Source organism: Lolium rigidum, chromosome 4 (assembly GCF_022539505.1).
Source record: "Lolium rigidum isolate FL_2022 chromosome 4, APGP_CSIRO_Lrig_0.1, whole genome shotgun sequence".
NCBI lineage: Eukaryota > Viridiplantae > Streptophyta > Magnoliopsida > Poales > Poaceae > Lolium > Lolium rigidum.
This window is the reverse complement of record NC_061511.1, coordinates 166,449,506-166,469,046: the sequence shown is the minus strand read 5'-3', so window position 1 is coordinate 166,469,046 and position 19,541 is coordinate 166,449,506. Positions and strand designations below refer to the sequence as shown.

The following is a 19,541-nucleotide window of genomic DNA, read 5'->3' as shown; positions in this document are numbered from 1 at the left end:
GGCATGTGGGTCACCACTGACTAATCCCCTAACCGACATCTTTACTCTCAAGGCGGTGAAGCCTAAGAATGAGAGACCTTGCTCTGATACCAATTGAAAGGACACGGATGTCGCCTAGAGGGGGTGAATAGGCGATTTAAAACTTTTACGAGATGGGCTTAACAAATGCGGAATAAAACTAGCGTTTACTTTGTCAAGCCCAAAGCCTATATACTATGGTTCACCTATGTTCACCAACAACTTATTCTAAGCAATGGTTCATCTATGTGCACCAACAACTTATGCTAAGCAATACAACCAAGTATGTGATAGCAAGATATATATAACTTCAAGCACGATGGCTATCACAAGGTAAAGTGCATAAGTAAAGAGCTCGGGTATAGAGATAACCGAGGCACGAGGGAGACGATGATTTATCCCGGAGTTCACACTCTTGCGAGTGCTAATCTCCGGTGGAGAGGTGCGGTTGCTTAGTGCTCCCGAACGCCACAAGAGGCTCACCTTGAGGCGTGGTTGCTCGATGCACACCAACGCCACAAAGGCCTCACCCCAAGATGCGGTACTCACAACACACACTGAACGCCACGAAGGCGCCTCACCTAAATCTCCGGTGACCCTCGCCACAAAGGCCTAGGTCACGGTTCCACTAAGGGATTTCCTTCGAGGCGGAAACCTGGCCTTACACAAAGGTTGGGGCACACTCCACAACTTAATTGGAGGCTCCCAACAAATCGCCACAAAGGCCTAGAATCCGTCTAGGGTTCCAAGAACCCAAGAGTAACAACCTTCTTGCTTTCACCACCACGAATCATCATGGAGAACTCAAACCGATGCACCAAATGCAATGGCAAGAACACCACAAAGATGCTCAAGTCCTTCTCTCTCAAATTCCAACAAAGCTACAAAAGCTATTGGGGGAATAAGAGAGGAAGAACAAAGAGGAGAACACAAAATTCTCCAAGATCTAGATCTAGAGGATTCCACTCACAAAGAGAGGGATTTGATTGGTCAAGATGTAGATGTAGATCTCCTCTCTCTTTTCCCTCAAGAATATGCAAGAATCATGGGAGGAATCAAGAACTAGGGCAAGCTTTGAAGGAAAACAATGGAGGGGAGAGAGAGAGAGAGAGAGAGTGAACCAACCAGCCCAAGGAGGAAGAAGGGGTGCTTAAATACCCCTCCCATCGAAATATGACCGTTTGGGTATGCTCAGGCCGGATTTCCGGGCCGGATATTTGCAAAATATCCGGGCCCCGAAAAATGGCTAAGGACTTGAGAAAACTGCTCACAGTAAGGGGGCCGGATATTTGGCCGGATATTTTGAATCCGGGCCGAAATATCCCCCCCCCCCCCCCCACCGAAAACTGCAGAAACACAAAAACGAGAATGATCATAACTTGAGCATCCGGACTCCGATTTTGATGATCTTGGGCTTGTTCCGAAGCTAGTAACAAGATCTACAAGATCATGCAGGGAACCATCATAGTCTAGCAAGGTAGGATAGAAATAAATGACGAAAGGTTTGACCTATCTAAAAAAGACATACCGGTAAAACCTCCAACCTTTAAAATGCAACAAGTAGCCCGTGCAAAACCCATTCTTGATGAACTAGAGCTTGTCATGAGAATAAGCACAAGCTCTAAAACATTATGATGGCGCGTGAGACACACGTCTGTTGGGAACCCCAAGAGGAAGGTGTGATGCGTACAACAGCAAGTTTTCCCTCAGTAAGAAACCAAGGTTATCGAACCAGTAGGAGATGAAGGCCACGTGAAGGTTGTTGGTGGAGGAGTGTAGTGTGGCGCAACACCAAGGATTCCGGCGCCAACGTGGAACCTGCACAACACAATCAAAATACTTTGCCCCAATTTAACAGTGAGGTTGTCAATCTCACTGGCTTGCTGTAAACAAAGGATTAAACGTATGGTGTGGAGAATGATGTTTGTTTGCGAAGAACAAAGAAGAACAGAGTTTGCAGTAGATTGTATTTCAGATGTAAAAGAATGGACCGGGGTCCACAATTCACTAGTGGTGTCTCTCCGATAAGAAATAGCATGTTGGGTGAACAAATTACAGTTGGGCAATTGACAAATAGAGAGGGCATAACAATACACATACATATCACGATGACTAATATGAGATTTAATCAGGGAATTACGATAAAGTACATAGACCGCTATCCAGCATGCATCTATGCCTAAAAAGTCCACCTTCGGGTTAGCATCCACACCCCTTCCAGTATTAAGTTGCAAACAACAGACAATTGCATTAAGTATGGTGCGTAATGTAATCAACACAAATATACTTAGACAAAGCATTGATGTTTTATCCCTAGTGGCAACAACGACATCCACAACCTTAGAACTTTCACATCATCGTCCCGCATTCAATGGAGGCATGAACCCACTATCGAGCATAAATACTCCCTCTTGGAGTCACAAGTATCAACTTGGCCATAGCCTCTACTAGCAACGGAGAGCATGCAAGAACATAAACAACACATATATGATAGATCAATAATCAACTTGACATTGTATTCCATATTCATCGGATCCCAACAAACACAACATGTAGCATTACAAATAGATGATCTTGATCATGATAGGCAGCTCACAAGATCTAACATGATAGCACAATGAGGAGAAGACAACCATCTAGCTACTGCTATGGACCCATAGTCCGGAGGCGATCATGGTGATGTAGAGTCCTCCGGGAGATGATTCCCCTCTCCGGCAGGGTGCCGGAGGCGATCTCCTGAATCCCCCGAGATGGGATTGGCGGTGGCGGCGTCTCTGGATCTTTTTCCGTATCGTGGCTCTCGGTAATAGGGTTTTCGCGACGGAGAGTATAAGTAGGCGGAAGGGCAGAGTCGGGAGGCGCTCGAGGGGCCCACACCATAGGGCGGCGCGGGCCCCCCCTTGGCCGCGCCGCCTTGTGGTGTCGCCACCTCGTGGCCCCACTTCGTATCCTCTTCGGTCTTCTGGAAGCTCCATGGAAAAATAAGACCCTGGGCGTTCGTTTCGTCCAATTCCGAGAATATTTCCTGTGTAGGATTTCTGAAACCAAAAACATCACAAAACAGAAGCCGGCGCTTCGGCATCTTGTTAATAGGTTAGTGCCGGAAAATGCATAATAATGATGTAAAGTGTGTATAAAACATGTGAGTATTATCATAAAACTAGCATGGAACATAAGAAATTATAGATACGTTTGAGACGTATCAAGCATCCCCAAGCTTAGTTCCTACTCGCCCTCGAGTAGGTAAACGATAACAAGGATAATTTCGAAGTGACATGCTATCATAATCTTGATCAATACTACCTGTAAAGCATATGAGATGAATGAAGTGATTCGAAGCAATGGTAAAGACAATGACTTAAACAAGCTGAATCATATAGCAAAGACTTTTCGTGAATAGTACTTTCAAGACAAGCATCAGTAAGACTTGCACAGGAGTTAATTCATAAAGCAATAAATTCTTAGTAGAAAGTTTTGAAGCAACACAAAGGAAGATATAAGTTTCAGCAGTTGCTTTCAACTTCAACATGTTTATCTCATGGATATATCTCATGGATAATTGTCAACACGAAGTAATATGATGAATGCAAATAAGCAAGTATGTAGGAATCAATGCACACAGTTGACACAAGTGTTTGCTCCTAAGATAGAAAGAAGTAGGTAAACTGACTCAACATAAAGTAAAAGAATGGGCCCTTCGCAGAGGGAAGCATGGATTACTGTTTTTGTGCTAGAGCTTTTCATTTTGAAAACATAGAAACAATTTTGTCAACGGTAGTAATAATTCATATGTGTTATGCATAAGATGTCCTATAAGTTGCAAGCCTCATGCATAGAGTACCAATAGTGCTCGCACCTTGTCCTAATTAGCTTGGATTTACATGGATTATCATTGCATAACATATGTTTCAACCAAGTGTCACAAAGGGGTACCTCTATGTCACCTGTACAAAGTTCCAATGAGATAGCTCGCATTTGATTTCTCATTTTTGATAGATCTCAACTTAGGACATCCATACCGGGACAACATAGACAACAGATAATGGACTCCTCTTTTAATGCTTAAGCATTCAACAACAGATAGTATTCTCATAAGAGATTTGAGGATTAATGTCCAAACTGAAACTTCCACCATGATTCATGGCTTTAGTTAGCGGCCCAATGTTCTTCTCTAACAATATGCATACTCAAACCATTTGATCATGATAAATCACCCTTACTTCAGACAAGACGAACATGCATAGCAACTCACATGATATTCAACAAAGGTGTAATAGTTGATGGCGTCCCCAGAAACATGGTTACCGCTCAACAAGCAACTTATAAGAAATAAGACACATAAGCTACATATTCAATACCACAATAGTTTTTAAGGTTATTTTCCCATGAGCTATGTATTGCAAAGACAAGGAATGAATTTTTTTTTAAGGTAGCACTCAAGTAATTTACTTTGGAATGGCAGAGAAATACCATGTAGTAGGTAGGTATGGTGGACACAAATGGCATAGTTTTTGGCTCAAGGATTTGGATGCACGAGAAGTATTCCCTCTCGGCACAAGGCTTTGGCTAGCAAGGTTGTTTGAAGCAAACACAAGTATGAACCGATGCAGCAAAACTTACATAAGAACATATTGCAAGCATTATAAGACTCTACACTATCTCCTTGTTGTTCAAACACTTCACCGAGAAAATATCTAGACTTTAGAGAGACCAATCATGCAAAACAAATTTCAACAAGCTCTATGGTAGTTCTTCATTAATAGGTACAAAGTACATGATGCAAGAGCTTAAACATGATCTATTTGAGCACAACAATTGCCAAGTATAAAATTATTCAAGACAATATACCAATTACCACATGAAGCATTTTCCGTTTCCAACCAAATAACAATGAACGAAGCAGTTTCAACCTTCGCCATGAACATTAAAAGTAAAGCTAAGAACACCAGTGTTCATATGAAACAGCGGAGCGTGTCTCTCTCCCACATAAAGAATGCTAGGATCCGATTTTATTCAAACAAAAACAAAAACAAAAACATACAGACGCTCCAAGTAAAGCACATAAGATGTGACGGAATAAAAATATAGTTTCACTAGAGGTGACCTGATAAGTTGTCGATGAAGAAGGGGATGCCTTGGGCATCCCCAAGCTTAGATGCTTGAGTCTTCTTGAAATATGCAGGGATGAACCACGGGGGCATGCCCAAGCTTAGACATTTCACTCTTCTTGATCATATTGTATCATCCTCCTCTCTTGACCCTTGAAAACTTCCTCCACACCAAACTCAAAACAAACTCATTAGAGGGTTAGTGCATAATCAAAAATTCACATATTCAGAGGTGACATAATCATTCTTAACACTTCTGTACATTGCACAAAGCTACTGAAAGTTAATGGAACAAAGAAATCCATTCAACATAGCAAAAGAGGCAATGCGAAATAAAAGGCAGAATCTGTCAAAACAGAACAGTCCGTAAAGACGGATTTTTCAGGGGCACTTAACTTGCTCGGATGAAAAAGCTCAAATTGAATGAAAGTTGCGTACATATCTGAGGATCACACACGTAAATTGGCAGATTTTTCTGAGTTACCTACAGAGAGGTCTACTCAAATTCGTGACAGCAAGAAATCTGTTTCTACGCAGTAATCCAAATCTAGTATTAACCTTACTATCAAAGACTTTACTTGCCACAAGAATGCAATAAAAGAAAGATAAGGAGAGGTTGCTACAGTAGTAACAACTTCCAATACTCAAATATAAAACAAAAGTGCAGAAGTAAAATAATGGGTTGTCTCCCATAAGCACTATTCTTTAACGCCTTTCAGCTAGGCGCAGAAAGTGTGAATCAAGTATTATCGAGAGGTGAAACATCAACATCATAATTTGTTCTAATAATAGAATCAAAAGGTAACTTAATTATCTTTCTAGGGAAGTGTTCCATACCTTTCTTGAGAGGAAATTGATACTTAATATTCCCTTCCTTCATATCAATAATAGCACCAACAGTTCGAAAAAAAGGTCTTCCCAAAATAATGGGACAAGATGCATTGCATTCAATATCCAAGACAACAAAATCAACGGGAACAAGGTTATTATTAACCATAATGTGAAGATTATTAATCCTCCCCAAAGGTTTCTTTATAGAATTATCAGCGAGATTAACTTCCAAATAACAATTTTTCAATGGTGGCAAGTCAAGCATATCATAGAGTTTCTTAGGCATAACAGAAATACTTGCACCAAGTTACATAAAGCATTACAATCAAAATCATTGACCCTCATCTTAATGATGGACTCCCAACCATCTTCCAACTTCCTAGGAATAGAAGTTTCAAGTTTTAATTTTTCTTCTCTGGCTTGAATGAGAGCATTTGTAATATGTTTTGTGAAGGCCAAATTTATAGCACTAGCATTAGGACTTCTAGCAAGTTTTTGTAAGAACTTAATAACTTCAGAGATATGACAATCATCAAAATCTAAACCATTATGATCTAAAGCAATGGGATCATTGTCCCCAATATTTTGAAAAATTTCAACGAGTTTTATCACAAACGGTTTCAGCGAGTTTTAGCAGTTTCGAGCAATTTTGCACGCTTTGCACTAGGAGTAGAAACATTGCCAACACCAATTCTTTTATCATTGATAGTAGGAGGTTTAGCAACATGTGAAGCATCAACATTACTAGTGGTGGTAATAGTCCAAACTTTAGCTACATTATTCTCTTTAGCTAGTTTTTCTTCTCTTTCCCACCTAGCATGCAATTCAGCCATCAATCTTATATTTTCATTAATTCGAACTTGTATGGCGTTTGATGTAGAAAATGACTTAATATGTTTATCTTCTTTAGGCATAACTTTCAATTTTAAAAGATCAACATCAGCGGCAAGACTATCAACCTTAGAAGCAAGAATATCAATTTTACCAAGCTTTTCTTCAACAGATTTGTTAAAAGCAGTTTGTGTACTAATAAATTCTTTAAGCATGACTTCAAGACCAGAGGGTACACTCCTACTATTGTTGTAAGAATTACCATAAGAATTACCATAACCATTACCATTATTAGAAGGATATGGCCTATAGTTGTTACCAGAATTATTCCTATAAGCATTGTTGTTGAAATTATTATTTTTATTGATGTTCACATCAACATGCTCTTCTTGAGCAACCCATAGTCCAAGGGTGAACTACTCACACATCAGTCCGGAGGCGATCATGGTGATGTAGAGTCCTCCGGGAGATGACTCCCCTCTCCGGCAGGGTGCCGGAGGCGATCTCCTGAATCCCCCGAGATGGGATTGGCGGTGGCGGCGTCTCTGGATCTTTTTCCGTATCGTGGCTCTCGGTAATAGGGTTTTCGCGACGGAGAGTATAAGTAGGCGGAAGGGCAGAGTCGGGAGGCGCTCGAGGGGCCCACACCATAGGGCGGCGCGGGCCCCCCCCCTTGGTCGCGCCGCCTTGTGGTGTCGCCACCTCGTGGCCCCACTTCGTATCCTCTTCGGTCTTCTGGAAGCTCCGTGGAAAAATAAGACCCTGGGCGTTCGTTTCGTCCAATTCCGAGAATATTTCTTGTGTAGGATATCTGAAACCAAAAACAGCACAAAACAGGAACTGGCGCTTCGGCATCTTGTTAATAGGTTAGTGCCGGAAAATGCATAATAATGATGTAAAGTGTGTATAAAACATGTGAGTACTATCATAAAACTAGCATGGAACATAAGAAATTATAGATACGTTTGAGACGTATCACATCACATGGATAAGATCCAAATAACAACCAAGAAAGATGATGCAAGGATGCAAAGGTTTGAGCTCTCCGAAGGATACGATCGAGTTACTCACCCGAGAGCCCTCTTGATAGTACGGCAACTAAACTATAAACCGGTCTCCAACTACACCATGAGACCGGTGAGAAAGAAACCCTATCAAGAGCAAACCTTAACCTTACGCATTCCACTTGAGCTTGATGATGACGGTCTTGACCGCAACAAGATGGAACGCCTTTCTTGATTGTGCTTGCTTGACGAAGTCTTGTGGATTGCTCCCCCATAATCCACCATGGGAGAGCTTCTCCTTCGGCGCATCTTCACATATCCATGAACACCATATAGATTGCTCCCCCATAATCCACCATGGGAGAGCTTCTTCTTCGGCGCATCTTCTCATATCCATGATCACCATATGGATGGCAAGAGTCAAGCAAAGAATCTCTTCGAGATGGCTCATCTTGAACTTGCACTTCATTTCGTTGATGTCTTGAAGTTAACCTTGAGAGCTCACTTCATCTTCATCTTCAAGACATACTTGACACTTTGCACTTCATTTCGTTGATGTCTTGAAGTTAACCTTGAGAGCTCACTTCATCTTCATCTTCAAGACATACTTGACACTTTGCACTTCATTTCGTTGATGTCTTGAAGTTAACCTTGAGAGCTCACTTCATATTCATCTTCAAGACATACTTGACACTTGATCTTCTACATTTGTTTCTTATTGCAATCTTGAAGCCAACATATGGTTCAAGCATTGCCTTCAAGCATATGATCTCTTCAAGTTGGCTCATCTTGAACTTGCACTTCATTTTTTTGATGTCTTGCAGTTAACCTTGAGAGCTCACTTCATCTTCACCTTCAAGACATACTTGACACTTGATCTTCTTCATTTGCTTCTTATTGCAATCTTGAATCCAACATATGGTTCAAGCATTTCCTATGAACAACTCCTACAAATATAACTCAATGCAAACATTAGTCCATAGGGATTGTCATTAATAACCAAAACCACACATGGGGGCTCCATGCACTTTCACCTTGTTCATCAATGTCGCGGACATAATGGTACTTGACTCGGTGTGCTTTGTCCTCTCATGGAACACTTCATCTTTGGTACGTACATGGCACGTTGGCCATCAAAAAACAAGTTAATATGAGAACCATCTCCACAAAGCTCAGCATAAAAACATTCCAACCAAACATATTCTTTGCAAGCTTCTACAATAGCCATGTATTCTGCCTCGGTTGTAGAATGGGAAACAATAGGGTGCACTGTTTCCTTGCAACTCACATCACATCCATCCACAATGAACACGTAAGTTGTGAGGGGCATCCTCTTATCCAAATCGGCAGAAAAATCTGAATCCACACAGTCAGCGAGTCCCTCACCGGTCTTGCCAAACTTCAAGCAAGCTTTAGATGTGTCACGAAGGTACCTAAAAATCCACCGAACAACTTTTGATTATTCTTTACCAACATTTGTCATGTATCGATTGACCAAACTCATAGGATATGACAAATCAGGATGAGAAAAATCATGGAATACATCAAGGAAACAAGAACACTAAATATGGAACTCGTGGGATGTACTCAAAATCCTCATCAATAATAGGATATTGCAATGTTGATAAATTGAGTGAGGAGCAATGGGTGTACCAACAAACTTTGCATTATTCATATTAAAACATTGAATGACTTTTTTTAATGTAATTGTTGTGACTAAGAAATAATAAACTAGATTTTCTGTCTCTTGTAATTTTCATACCTAGTATTCTCTTATCAGCACCAAGATTCTTCATCTCAAACTCACTACTTAATTGTTCTTTCAAAGTAGTGATCTCTTTCTTTATCTTGGTAGCAATTAACATATCATCAGCGTATAACAACAAGTATATATGTGACACATTAACAAACTTGATGTAAACACAACTATCATAATAAGATCTCTTAAAATAATGTGCAAGCATAAATGAATCAAACCTTTCATACCATTGTCTTGGAGACTATTTCAGACCATAAAGGGATCTCTTTAACTTGCAAAGAAGATCCTCCTTACGAGGCACAATGAAACCTTCAAGTTGATTCATGTATATCTCCTTCTCAAGTTCTCGATGCAGAAAAGCAGTCTTCAAATTTAACTTCTCGAGCTCAAGATCATGCATAGCCATAATACCAAAGAAGGCACGAATGAAACTATGCTTCACAACCGAAGAGAATATATCATTATAATCAGTACCTGGAATATGGCTAAAACCTAACCTTGCCTTAAACCTTGAAGGCTCATTAGGAGACAAACCTTCCTTTCTTTTAAATATCCATTTGCAGCGGACTGCCTTCTTTTGTTTTGGCAAGCACATAACATCCCATGTGCCATTCTTCTGAAACGCTTACATCTCCTCTTGCATAGCAAAATCCACTTCTTGCAGTCAACGGATGCAACGGTCTTAGTATATGTAGCAGATTTAGAATCATTCTCCACTTGTTCAACACAACTCAAAGCCTAATGAATAATATTACACTCTTAAATTAACCAAGGGAGTGGACCTTTGTCTCACCTCGGTCTATCATCAGTAATGAAATTATTGTTTTGCTACAAAACAAGTGGTGAACATGAACATCAACACCATCATTTTTAGCAACTTCATTTTCTTTCTCGGGTCATGCCTGGTATGTGTTTCACCTTAGTCAACGTGTGTATCATACCATCATGCATCCAGATCCGAATGGAACCAATGCTATAAAATTAAGGTATGTTCGCGTACTCTCGGGAGAAATATTTGTTGTTGTGTTCTTCACAAAAATACCATGTGGATAGAGTAAGCGAGGGCGAGAATGAGGCCTTTGTCTTGTCCTTCTGCTTAGAAGAGCTTAAAGAGGTCATCAATTCCACAAAAATAGCAGTGCCAGAGGGGTCGAATGGGTTCGCGGTGGATTTCTTCAAAAAGTATTAGATTCTGAATGGTTTTTCCTTGGGTATTGTGGATCTCGTGGTTCAACTTTGGGATTCTCTCTTTAACCCCCAAGACTCCTGGTGCATATGTGATTAAACAATACAAGATTGTCACTCTCATTAATGTAATATTAAGTTTATCGCAAAATCCTATGCATCTAAGCTCTCTTGAGTAGCGCACCGCATTATCTCACCTATTAAAACTACGTTCATTAAAGGTCGTCTAATTTTTATGAGTCTCTCTCCCTTCACGAGATCATCCATGAGATCAAAATTCAGAGGTCTGGGGTGATTCTTCTGAAGCTTGACTTTGAAAAGGCTTAGGACAAGGTGATAGCGGTTAATAACAACACCAAAAAGAATCTTGATACGTTGGGACTCCATGTGCAGAGTGTTGTATCAAGGGAGTATCTTCCCCACAAGGGTGACTCGAGGGTTTATATCAAACTCTTGGGGAACTGGATGAAACAGTATACTCTTCTCTCTTCTTCAAGCAATCCTGCAAGTAAAATAAATGCCTTGTGTCTCCAACTCCATCGTGTGATTGTCAAGCACAAGGTTCCGCGTAAGTAAATAACACAAGTAGTAATAAAACAAGTAGAACCTAAACTACATAAAATAACTAAGTAAAAAACTATAAAGAGATTTATTGTTTTTGGTGTTTTTGGATGCAAATAAGAAAGATAAATATTTTTGTATTTTTGGATTAAAATAGTGTAGAAAATAGAAAACAATGTAAATGCAATATAAATGTGTTTCTTGTGATAAAAAGTGGACCGGGGTTCATGGGTTCACTTGACTATTCTCTCGTAAAGTTGTGGTGGACAAAAAAAAACAATTCATCAACAGGATATGAAGGTACAAATAATATTATATGTAAGATCAGAATTAATATGGGCATCACGTCCTAACATAGATGATGCAACACATATCTCTTATGCTCCACAAGAAAAAAACTTCATCAATCTTGTACTAAGAATTAACAAAGCATAGCAATTAGTACTTTGACATGAAGTTTGAATATCAAATATGCTACCTTGAACAAACAAGATCATCATTATTGTCACATGATGAACATAGCGCATGCATTCACTTAATCCCTAATGAGGTAGCAAAAGAAAAGCAAAACCATAATAGCTCTTGAACATATTGGCATTATCCAATCACTAAAACATTGCTACTCCATCTAACACACACATCACCCCACACACGCTCTTGCATAGATGTTGGATCAGAACATAAACTTAACAACGGGGTACATAATATGCATCTACCAATACATCTCGCAATATAATAAGATCAGATATTGTAAAACAATATCATAGAACAAGGATCCACCACATATGTATTACAAATATGGTCGTAATCATGATAGGTAGCTCATATGGCACTAAGTACTATGAAGAACACGAGAGAAATAGATCAAGCTACTGCCACAAACCCGTAGTCCAGAGGTGGACTACTCCCTCTTGAACATGGTGATGATGATGAAGACGTTGGAGAAGGTGGAGATCCCTCCGGTGGTGATACCGGCGGAGTTTCCCCCTCCAATCTTCTCTTAGCAGCCACCGTTTTGGTGTTTCTATCTTTCTGCGGCGCTCTCTTCCCGAGAATTCTTCGGGGCCATATATAGGGGTTTTTAGGGAAAAATAAGTTGGTTCGCGAAAGAATTAGGGCAACCGGACGCTCGAGGGCTGAACGGAGGTGGCTGGCGTGGGCAGACTTTTGGGTCACGCCACCTGGCCACGTTTGGCCCATAGGCCTCTCCAGGTGTGCTTCAAAAGAGCATTGTGTTTCTCCCGATGAAAAAATGATGCTCAAAAAATCCCAGGTTAATTTGACTCCATATAGGTCCCTGAAAGTGAAAAATACGCGAAACAGGGTTTTCCTTTTCTGCAGGGTTATAAACCAAATAAAGGGGATCATTGATAAATCCCCATAAATCAATGTAAAACATAGTATTATCATATATGTTGCAAATATGTGTGAATTAAATATGATAAAAGACAAAGTTCATGTATGCGTTTTACATGCATCACAAGGTTAACTGGAAGCTCCTGCGGTTAGTGTTAGCCAGGAAAGGTTTTGCTAGTGGTTCATTCATTGAGTTATGCAACTCTTTCTGGGGGGACATACGACGATTGCAAATAATGGGGAAGTTGGACCGTATTTTTGTAACAGGAGGGGAGTGTGGCAGGGCGACCCCATCTCCCCTCTCTTGTTTTATATAAAAGTTGATGCCTTGTCAGCGTTTTGGCTAAAGCCAATCAGACAGGATATCACAGGAGTGATCCCACACCTTATTCCTGGAGGCATTACTCTCTTTGAATACGCTGACGACATGATGATCCTCATGTAGAAGTATGACCTGGCAATTGCAAACCTCTAGTTCTTGTTGATTTTCATTGAGCTCATGTAGGTACTCAAGATTAATTATGATAAGAGTGAAGTTATTTTCATGGGGTGGAGGCTGATGAACAACCCAGAGTAGTGAATTTATTCAATTGCCAAGAAGGACTCATCTCCTTTAAATACTTAGGCTTCCCCATGAGCGGTAAGAAGTGATAATTGCTGATATGGAACCCCTTGTTGCCACGGTTGGTAAACGTGTGGAACCTTGGTAGGGTTGTTGTTATGGTCGGGCCCCAATATGCACGGAAGAGGCCCAGTATTGGGCTGAATTAGGGGCTTAACCCAAGTTATCTAGGGTTTAGAGGAGCTGTTCTCCTATATAAACACATGTACCCCTTCGATTATAAGCAAACAATAAACATATACTGTTGCCGTCTCCCTCAGGAGACGGGAGCCCCAAACCCTAGCCGCACCCTGCCCTAGCCGCCGCCTCCTCCCTCTCGCAGCGACAGCGCCCAGCCGCTGGCGTCTGCGCCTCCAGCCTCACCGCCCTCACTTCCATCCCTATAATCTACGCCCGAGGCCTGGTAGAACCGTAGTCTCTACCAATTTGTTATCAAATTGCTCTGGTTCGATGAGTTCTTCAGGCCTCCCCACCACCGCCGCCGCCTCCACTGGTGCGGCCACCGCCACCTCGCAGCAGCCGCCGCCACTGTTCCAGCCGACGCCGCCGGCCACCTCGGGTCCGTCCGCCTCGGGCACAGCGGCCCTAGCGGCCGACGCGGCCCCCGTCCTCTCTCCGGCGGAGATGTCGTCGGTGATCCGCGACCTCACCCTCGCGTTCTCGAACCTCCGGACCTTCCTCCAGGCTCCCTACGCGCCACCGCCCCCGTCGGCTGCGCCCTTCGCGCCACCACCACCGGCCACCATCGCGCCCCAGGGACTCCTGATCACCCAGATCAGGTTCCCATCATCGTCGTCCCCGCTGCCGACGTGGATTGACACACCGACCTACACGATGGCGCCGCCACAGCCGACGGTGCTGCAGCCGCCTGCCAGCACCATCGGGGGGTAGCTACAAAATCTGACGAAACTGACAGAAGGAAAAAAAAAAACTTAGCTAGTACTGAACTACTGATACAAGGGAAGATAGGGTTTAAGCTAACAGACGCTTCTGGACAAGGTTACCGGGCTGCTTAAAGGGATCTACACTAGTACCTCCGCGCCACCAGATATATAGCTAGTAGCCTTGCCAAGCGTATATGTGCGCGTTTTATTTGTTATTTTGTTCGTTTAGTGCCTACGGATAGGTTTGTAAAACTATAACTATGCTGGTTCAGCCAGTTATATTACTACTGTTGGCCAAGGAGCTTTATTAATTTAAAGCCGGACATGTCATGTGTCTAAAAAACGAGATTCCCTGCAAATCAGAGTTTTCTTCCTCTCTTGATCATTTGATCGCTAACACCATGAACAAAAATCGACTAACGGAACATACTAAACTCAAACGTCATCTATTAACTCTTTAACTCATCGTTATGTATCCATTACAATATAGAGCTAAACAGCCTCACACAGAGTATCATCTATATGTACCGCTCTTTACATCACACTATCACAACATACCACCTATCACCGAGAAAACGGTGCACACACGTGAGCTGCATCAAGGGGCTTCTACTACTGATTCCAGTTTATCTCCTGCGTGATCATCGGCAGCAACTTGTCGAAGCAGGTTCTGGACATCGTCAACCCAGGTCTGTTTACTCGTGCTGTCCTGGCACTCAAATTCCACGATACCTTGTGCAGTGCTCAGGCCAAAGCAGCATTTCTCATCCATGTAAGCCTTTCCTGGCTCGATCACCCACGTCGGGAGCTCGCTGTATACGCCGTAAACCACGCCTGCAGCCGATTATTACAGGTGAAAGGCTCAGCAGTGAAATCTCACAAATTAACTACTCAGTCGGAGACAGATATATAAATGTCTATTAGAGCAAGTACAATAGAGTCCAGTCAGCTGACTATAAGATACTCCCTCCGTTTCATTCTATAGTGCTTATAGTTTTTTGGCACGAAAATTAGCGCAAGAGTATTTTTTACACATGATCAGACTAAAATTAGGGAAATCGATAACTTCCTAACTTACCAAAACAAATCCCACAAATCTGTCTGGTTGGCTCTCCATATATGTGCAGTCAGATTTAATTAAGGAAAGAAAAATATTGCTTCCTAAATCTAAGAAATCCTTGGGGCCATGTATTAGGAATCTCAATTAATTGTTTCCTATTTTGTATGGATTTTTTTCATGCATGTCGTGCGGAAGTTGACCGGTGGAGGGGGTAATTGAAAAAAACCAAGCTACAGTCTTATATTGTGAAACAAATGCCAAAAATCTATAGGCACTATAGAAAGAAACGGAGGGAGTATTAAATAATATATTTTAGATGAGTTGGAGGAGAGAGAAGAGGAGAGAAAAGGGAGGTGGGCTACTATACAATAGCCAGCTCTTGCACGACGCTTCTGAAGCACTTTGCAGAGAGCGAAAAGTGTACCATATGTTGGTAAAGTGATTCATTCTTATAGCCAACTATTATACATGTTAGCTATATGATGACTACAAATGATATGACATCTTGTTATAGCTAGCAGTTGGCTATACTATTGGAATTGCTCTTAGCTGGTGGAACTTACTCTTGTTGTTCTTTGACAGCGCACCGCCAATGTGCTTGCTTTTCAGCTTCAACATCACCTGTAAATTATTTCATTATGCTGTCAGTTATTGTTCTAGCAGGCCAAATGGGTAATCATTTGATATTGTTCAGTGACAATTTTCCTACCTGGGACCTCTTGCTGATGTAGATAGACACTTTTGTCCTGTGTAAATCCCCTGCATCAGGACAAAAAAGAAGTTTCTGCACCTTAATTAAATTGACCAGGCTTTAATTTTACATGGAACATGGTTAAGAGTTTGATTCACCCATTCCCAAGTTAAAAGGGGAAAAGGGTTTTGATTCAAAACTGAATGTTCTGAATATTACGCAGCTCTGGAGTTTGCAGTCTGTAGTTGTGTACCTTTTCTCGTTCGTTTGAGCAGCTCCCCCTCCTTGCACCAGACATCAGGGCTCCACGAATGGCCCTTCTCGTAAGGAAGAACGCTCGCGTTGCTTCTCGCCGCCTCCCGCTGCACCCTCTGCTTCATCGTCGCCGCTCCTCGCAGAGCTGACACAGCCGAATCACACACAATCTCAGCTTTGCATGAAGCATCTACGGAGTGTGCACAACGTGATGGCGCATCGACCACTTACCGGTTGCAGCAGCCGCCGTGAGCGTCGTCAGGTCGCCGGCGCTCCTGACGCCGACCGCGGACTGGACGGCGGAGGCCACCTGCTCGTGACTCGCGCCGGCGAGTCGAGCCGCCTCGACGCAGTGCGAAGCCAGCAGCTCCGTCGCCGGCGCCATGGCCGTCGCCATCTTGGAGGTCTGCGCGTCGGAGCTCGTGGACGCTGCCGCGACGGCGGCCACCGCGGCAGCGACCCGGACCACCGATACCATGGCGTGCACGTGCGCCCTCTCTGCGCGCAGCTTCTCCTTGCTGCTCTGCCTGGACCGGCTCGTGTCCCTGTGCTGGAACCATCTGCCGATAGACTGGTGGTGGCCGATGCTGCTGATGGAGCTCCTCCTCGCATGTGTCTGCAGCAGAAAGATTCAGAAGAATAGTAAGAATCAAAAGGGAAAAAATGTTCAGAAGATGGAGCGAGTGGTGGGCTGCTTGCTTACATGGTGCCGATGGCTCGGAACAATGGCCGTCGCCGTCGCGAGCACGGTGGCGGTCTCCGGTATGGCCATCTCCGGCAGCGGCATCCGGCTGAAGCTCCTCTTGGCTCCAGCTCCGCCGACGAGGATCTTGGAAATCTCGGACGCGGACACGCTCCAGGACCTGGAAAGGTACTCCATGGGCTCCAGCGGGGTCTGCGGCGGTGGTATCGCCGTCTCCTCCTCCTCCTCGACCATCTCAATGCGAAACACGCTGCCAGCCTTCCAGCCTTTCTCCATGGCCATACCGCACAAGCACTTCACAGCTCACACTATTAACTGTACTCGGTCCTTCGCTCTCACCGGTTGCAGGCAGCAGGAAGCGATGGTCGCCTACTTATAGCAGGCAGCAGGAGATAGATAATACTAGAGCTTGGAGACTGGTCAAGGTAGCAGCTCCAGGAGAGCTTTACGACAGGAGACCCATCGCCCGGTAAGCTGGGCTACGGTCTGCTTGGTCTTTGGCCGATCGTTTGTATCCATCCATTCTTGTTTGAATTCTACTCATGCTCATGTCTGTTTCTTTTCCCAGGTGTGGGGTTTGGTTCTTCCTGTTTTCATGTGCTGAGTGTAGGGCATGTGAGGGCGAGGGCGAGCCGTCTCTTTTGTTCGGATCACGACTTCACGAGCGGCCATTGCAGGCGTCCAATTCAAACTCAGTGGATCAGTCAAGCACTCGACCAGGAAGGCAGGGGAAATCCGTTTGTTTTCTCAGGTCGGGCCAGGTGTTGGTGGGATCGCGCGGTACAGATGTAGACCCTTCTATTCGCACTTTTTTCTTTTTATAAAATGGAGACTGAGAGCATCTCCAGCCGCGTCCCCCCAAAGCGTCCCCCAAACCGCGCCGGATTGACCGTTTGGGGGACGTGTTTTGTTCGTGCCGCCTTTGTGGGACGTCGCTCCCCAGTCGCGTCCCCCAAACGCCGCCCCCAATCAAAAATTCAAATTTTGCATTCAAAAGAGATCGTTCCCGCCGAATCGTCGCGATCAGAGTAGCGGCGATCAAAGTACTAGGCGCGCGATCATATTACGGCACCATAGTGCATGCTAAATTAGAAGAAGGGGTTGATCGACGACGACGTATCCTGAGTCGACGCAGGCCCGTCGATCACGACGACCTCGTCGCGATCTGCCTGGTGTTGTGCATACTCCATCTCCTCCGCCGCCGTCGCGTAGGCCGACGATGGTGTAGCAGTCAAAGACGCTGCAGCCGGCTCTTGCGCCGCAGTTGCTGCCGCTGCCGCTGCCGCTTCCTGGGCCGCCGCGTCGTCCGCCGCCATTTTGGCTTCGATGTCGTCGAGGATCTGGCCTTTGAAGAAGCTGTGCGCCGCCCACGTCCGGGGAGACATTCCCTCTGTCGACGCTCTCAGCAGGGACATGTCGTCCCTGCGTTTCTTGAGCTCCAACTTCTCCTCTTGCCCCTTGAGCAGCTCCGCCCACCTTCCGTCGTTCTTTTTGGCGCGGAGAGAAAGGTCGAGGAGACGTCCGCGAGGCATTTCGTGATCGACGCCTGCGTCTTCTCACCCGACGCGGCGTCGGCCAAGGCGGCCTTGGCAGCCTTGTTGCCAGTAGGACGCCCTGCCGACGTTGCCGACGCCGCGTCCAGATCAATGGCGTCCTTCCCCTTGGACATCGACAGGCGCGTCAACCGCCATTTCTCATTTCCTTTGATCTTGCTATAACAATGCATCAGCGCGAACGGCCTATGCCCATCCGAGTTCCTCGCGTAAACCTCCATGGCCCTATCAAACTAGCCAAAGGAAGCGGAATCATTTCATCGAACACAATGTAGGCGCTACAGATTATGGAAGAAAGAGGCGTACCATTTGGGAGAGGTCGGCGCCGCTCTCGGCTCTGGTCAGTAATTCCTGATGGTATCCATGGAAGGAGTTCACCGACGCCTGGATGATGGCCCATCGCGTCGACATTGCCTTTTGGCTCCTCTTCATTGTCACTTTCTTGTACTTCGTCGTTGATGAGCTTGCGCTCATCGAACTCGGCCTTGATCCTCGCCCAATACTTCCCGTGTTTTTGGTTGGCGCCAATGATGGAGTCATGGCTCACCGTCGCCCACGACTCGCACAGACAAAGATCCTCCAAAACCGTCCACTTGGGGCCTCGTGTGCCCGACGCCTTCTTCTTCTTTTTCTTCTTCACGCCGTCCGCGTCTACCTCCACGAGATCATCGTCACCGGCACCCTCCTCGTCCTCTTCATCGCCGCCCTCTTCGTCCTCGTCGCCGTCGTCCTCCACCTCCTCCTCTTCATCGTCCTCCTCGTCCTCACCCCCGCCCTCTTCCTCAGCACCCTCAGCACCGGCGCCGTTGAATTCGAGCGTCCCCCTTCGGCCAGTGAAAGGGCCGCCGTCCGCACCGGGTCCTGGCTCGCGCTGCTCGTACGCCGGGGAGTAGAGGTTGTTGGGGTTGAAGCCGCCATGCGGCAGCGCATCCTGGTAGTGGGGCGACAAGTTAGGCGTCACGCACCCGGGAGTGCCGGAGGGGCCGTCGTTGTAGAAGGCGGATGACGACGGAGAGAAGACTCCCGGAACGTACACCGGCACGTTCGTACTATCTGGGCTCGCGTTGGTGGCGGCGATACACCCGGCCATTATGTGCTGGTGCTGGCGCGCCGCCAGAGC

The 19,541-nt window shown here is 44.6% G+C and overlaps 1 protein-coding gene across 1 annotated transcript; it reads right to left on the bottom strand.

Annotated features, from left to right (window-relative positions):
* Positions 1–14,743: 14,743 nt before the first annotated feature.
* LOC124649957 (VAN3-binding protein-like) lies at positions 14,744–17,338 on the bottom strand. The gene is made up of 6 exons (XM_047189525.1): positions 16,869–17,338; positions 16,397–16,781; positions 16,164–16,310; positions 15,929–15,978; positions 15,783–15,840; positions 14,744–14,993 (listed from the first exon to the last, which is right to left on the bottom strand). Exons 1-6 carry the CDS (start codon positions 17,148–17,150, stop codon positions 14,758–14,760), a joined length of 1,158 nt encoding a protein of 385 aa, XP_047045481.1. The 5' UTR covers positions 17,151–17,338; the 3' UTR covers positions 14,744–14,757.
* Between the last annotated feature and the right edge of the window lie 2,203 nt (positions 17,339–19,541).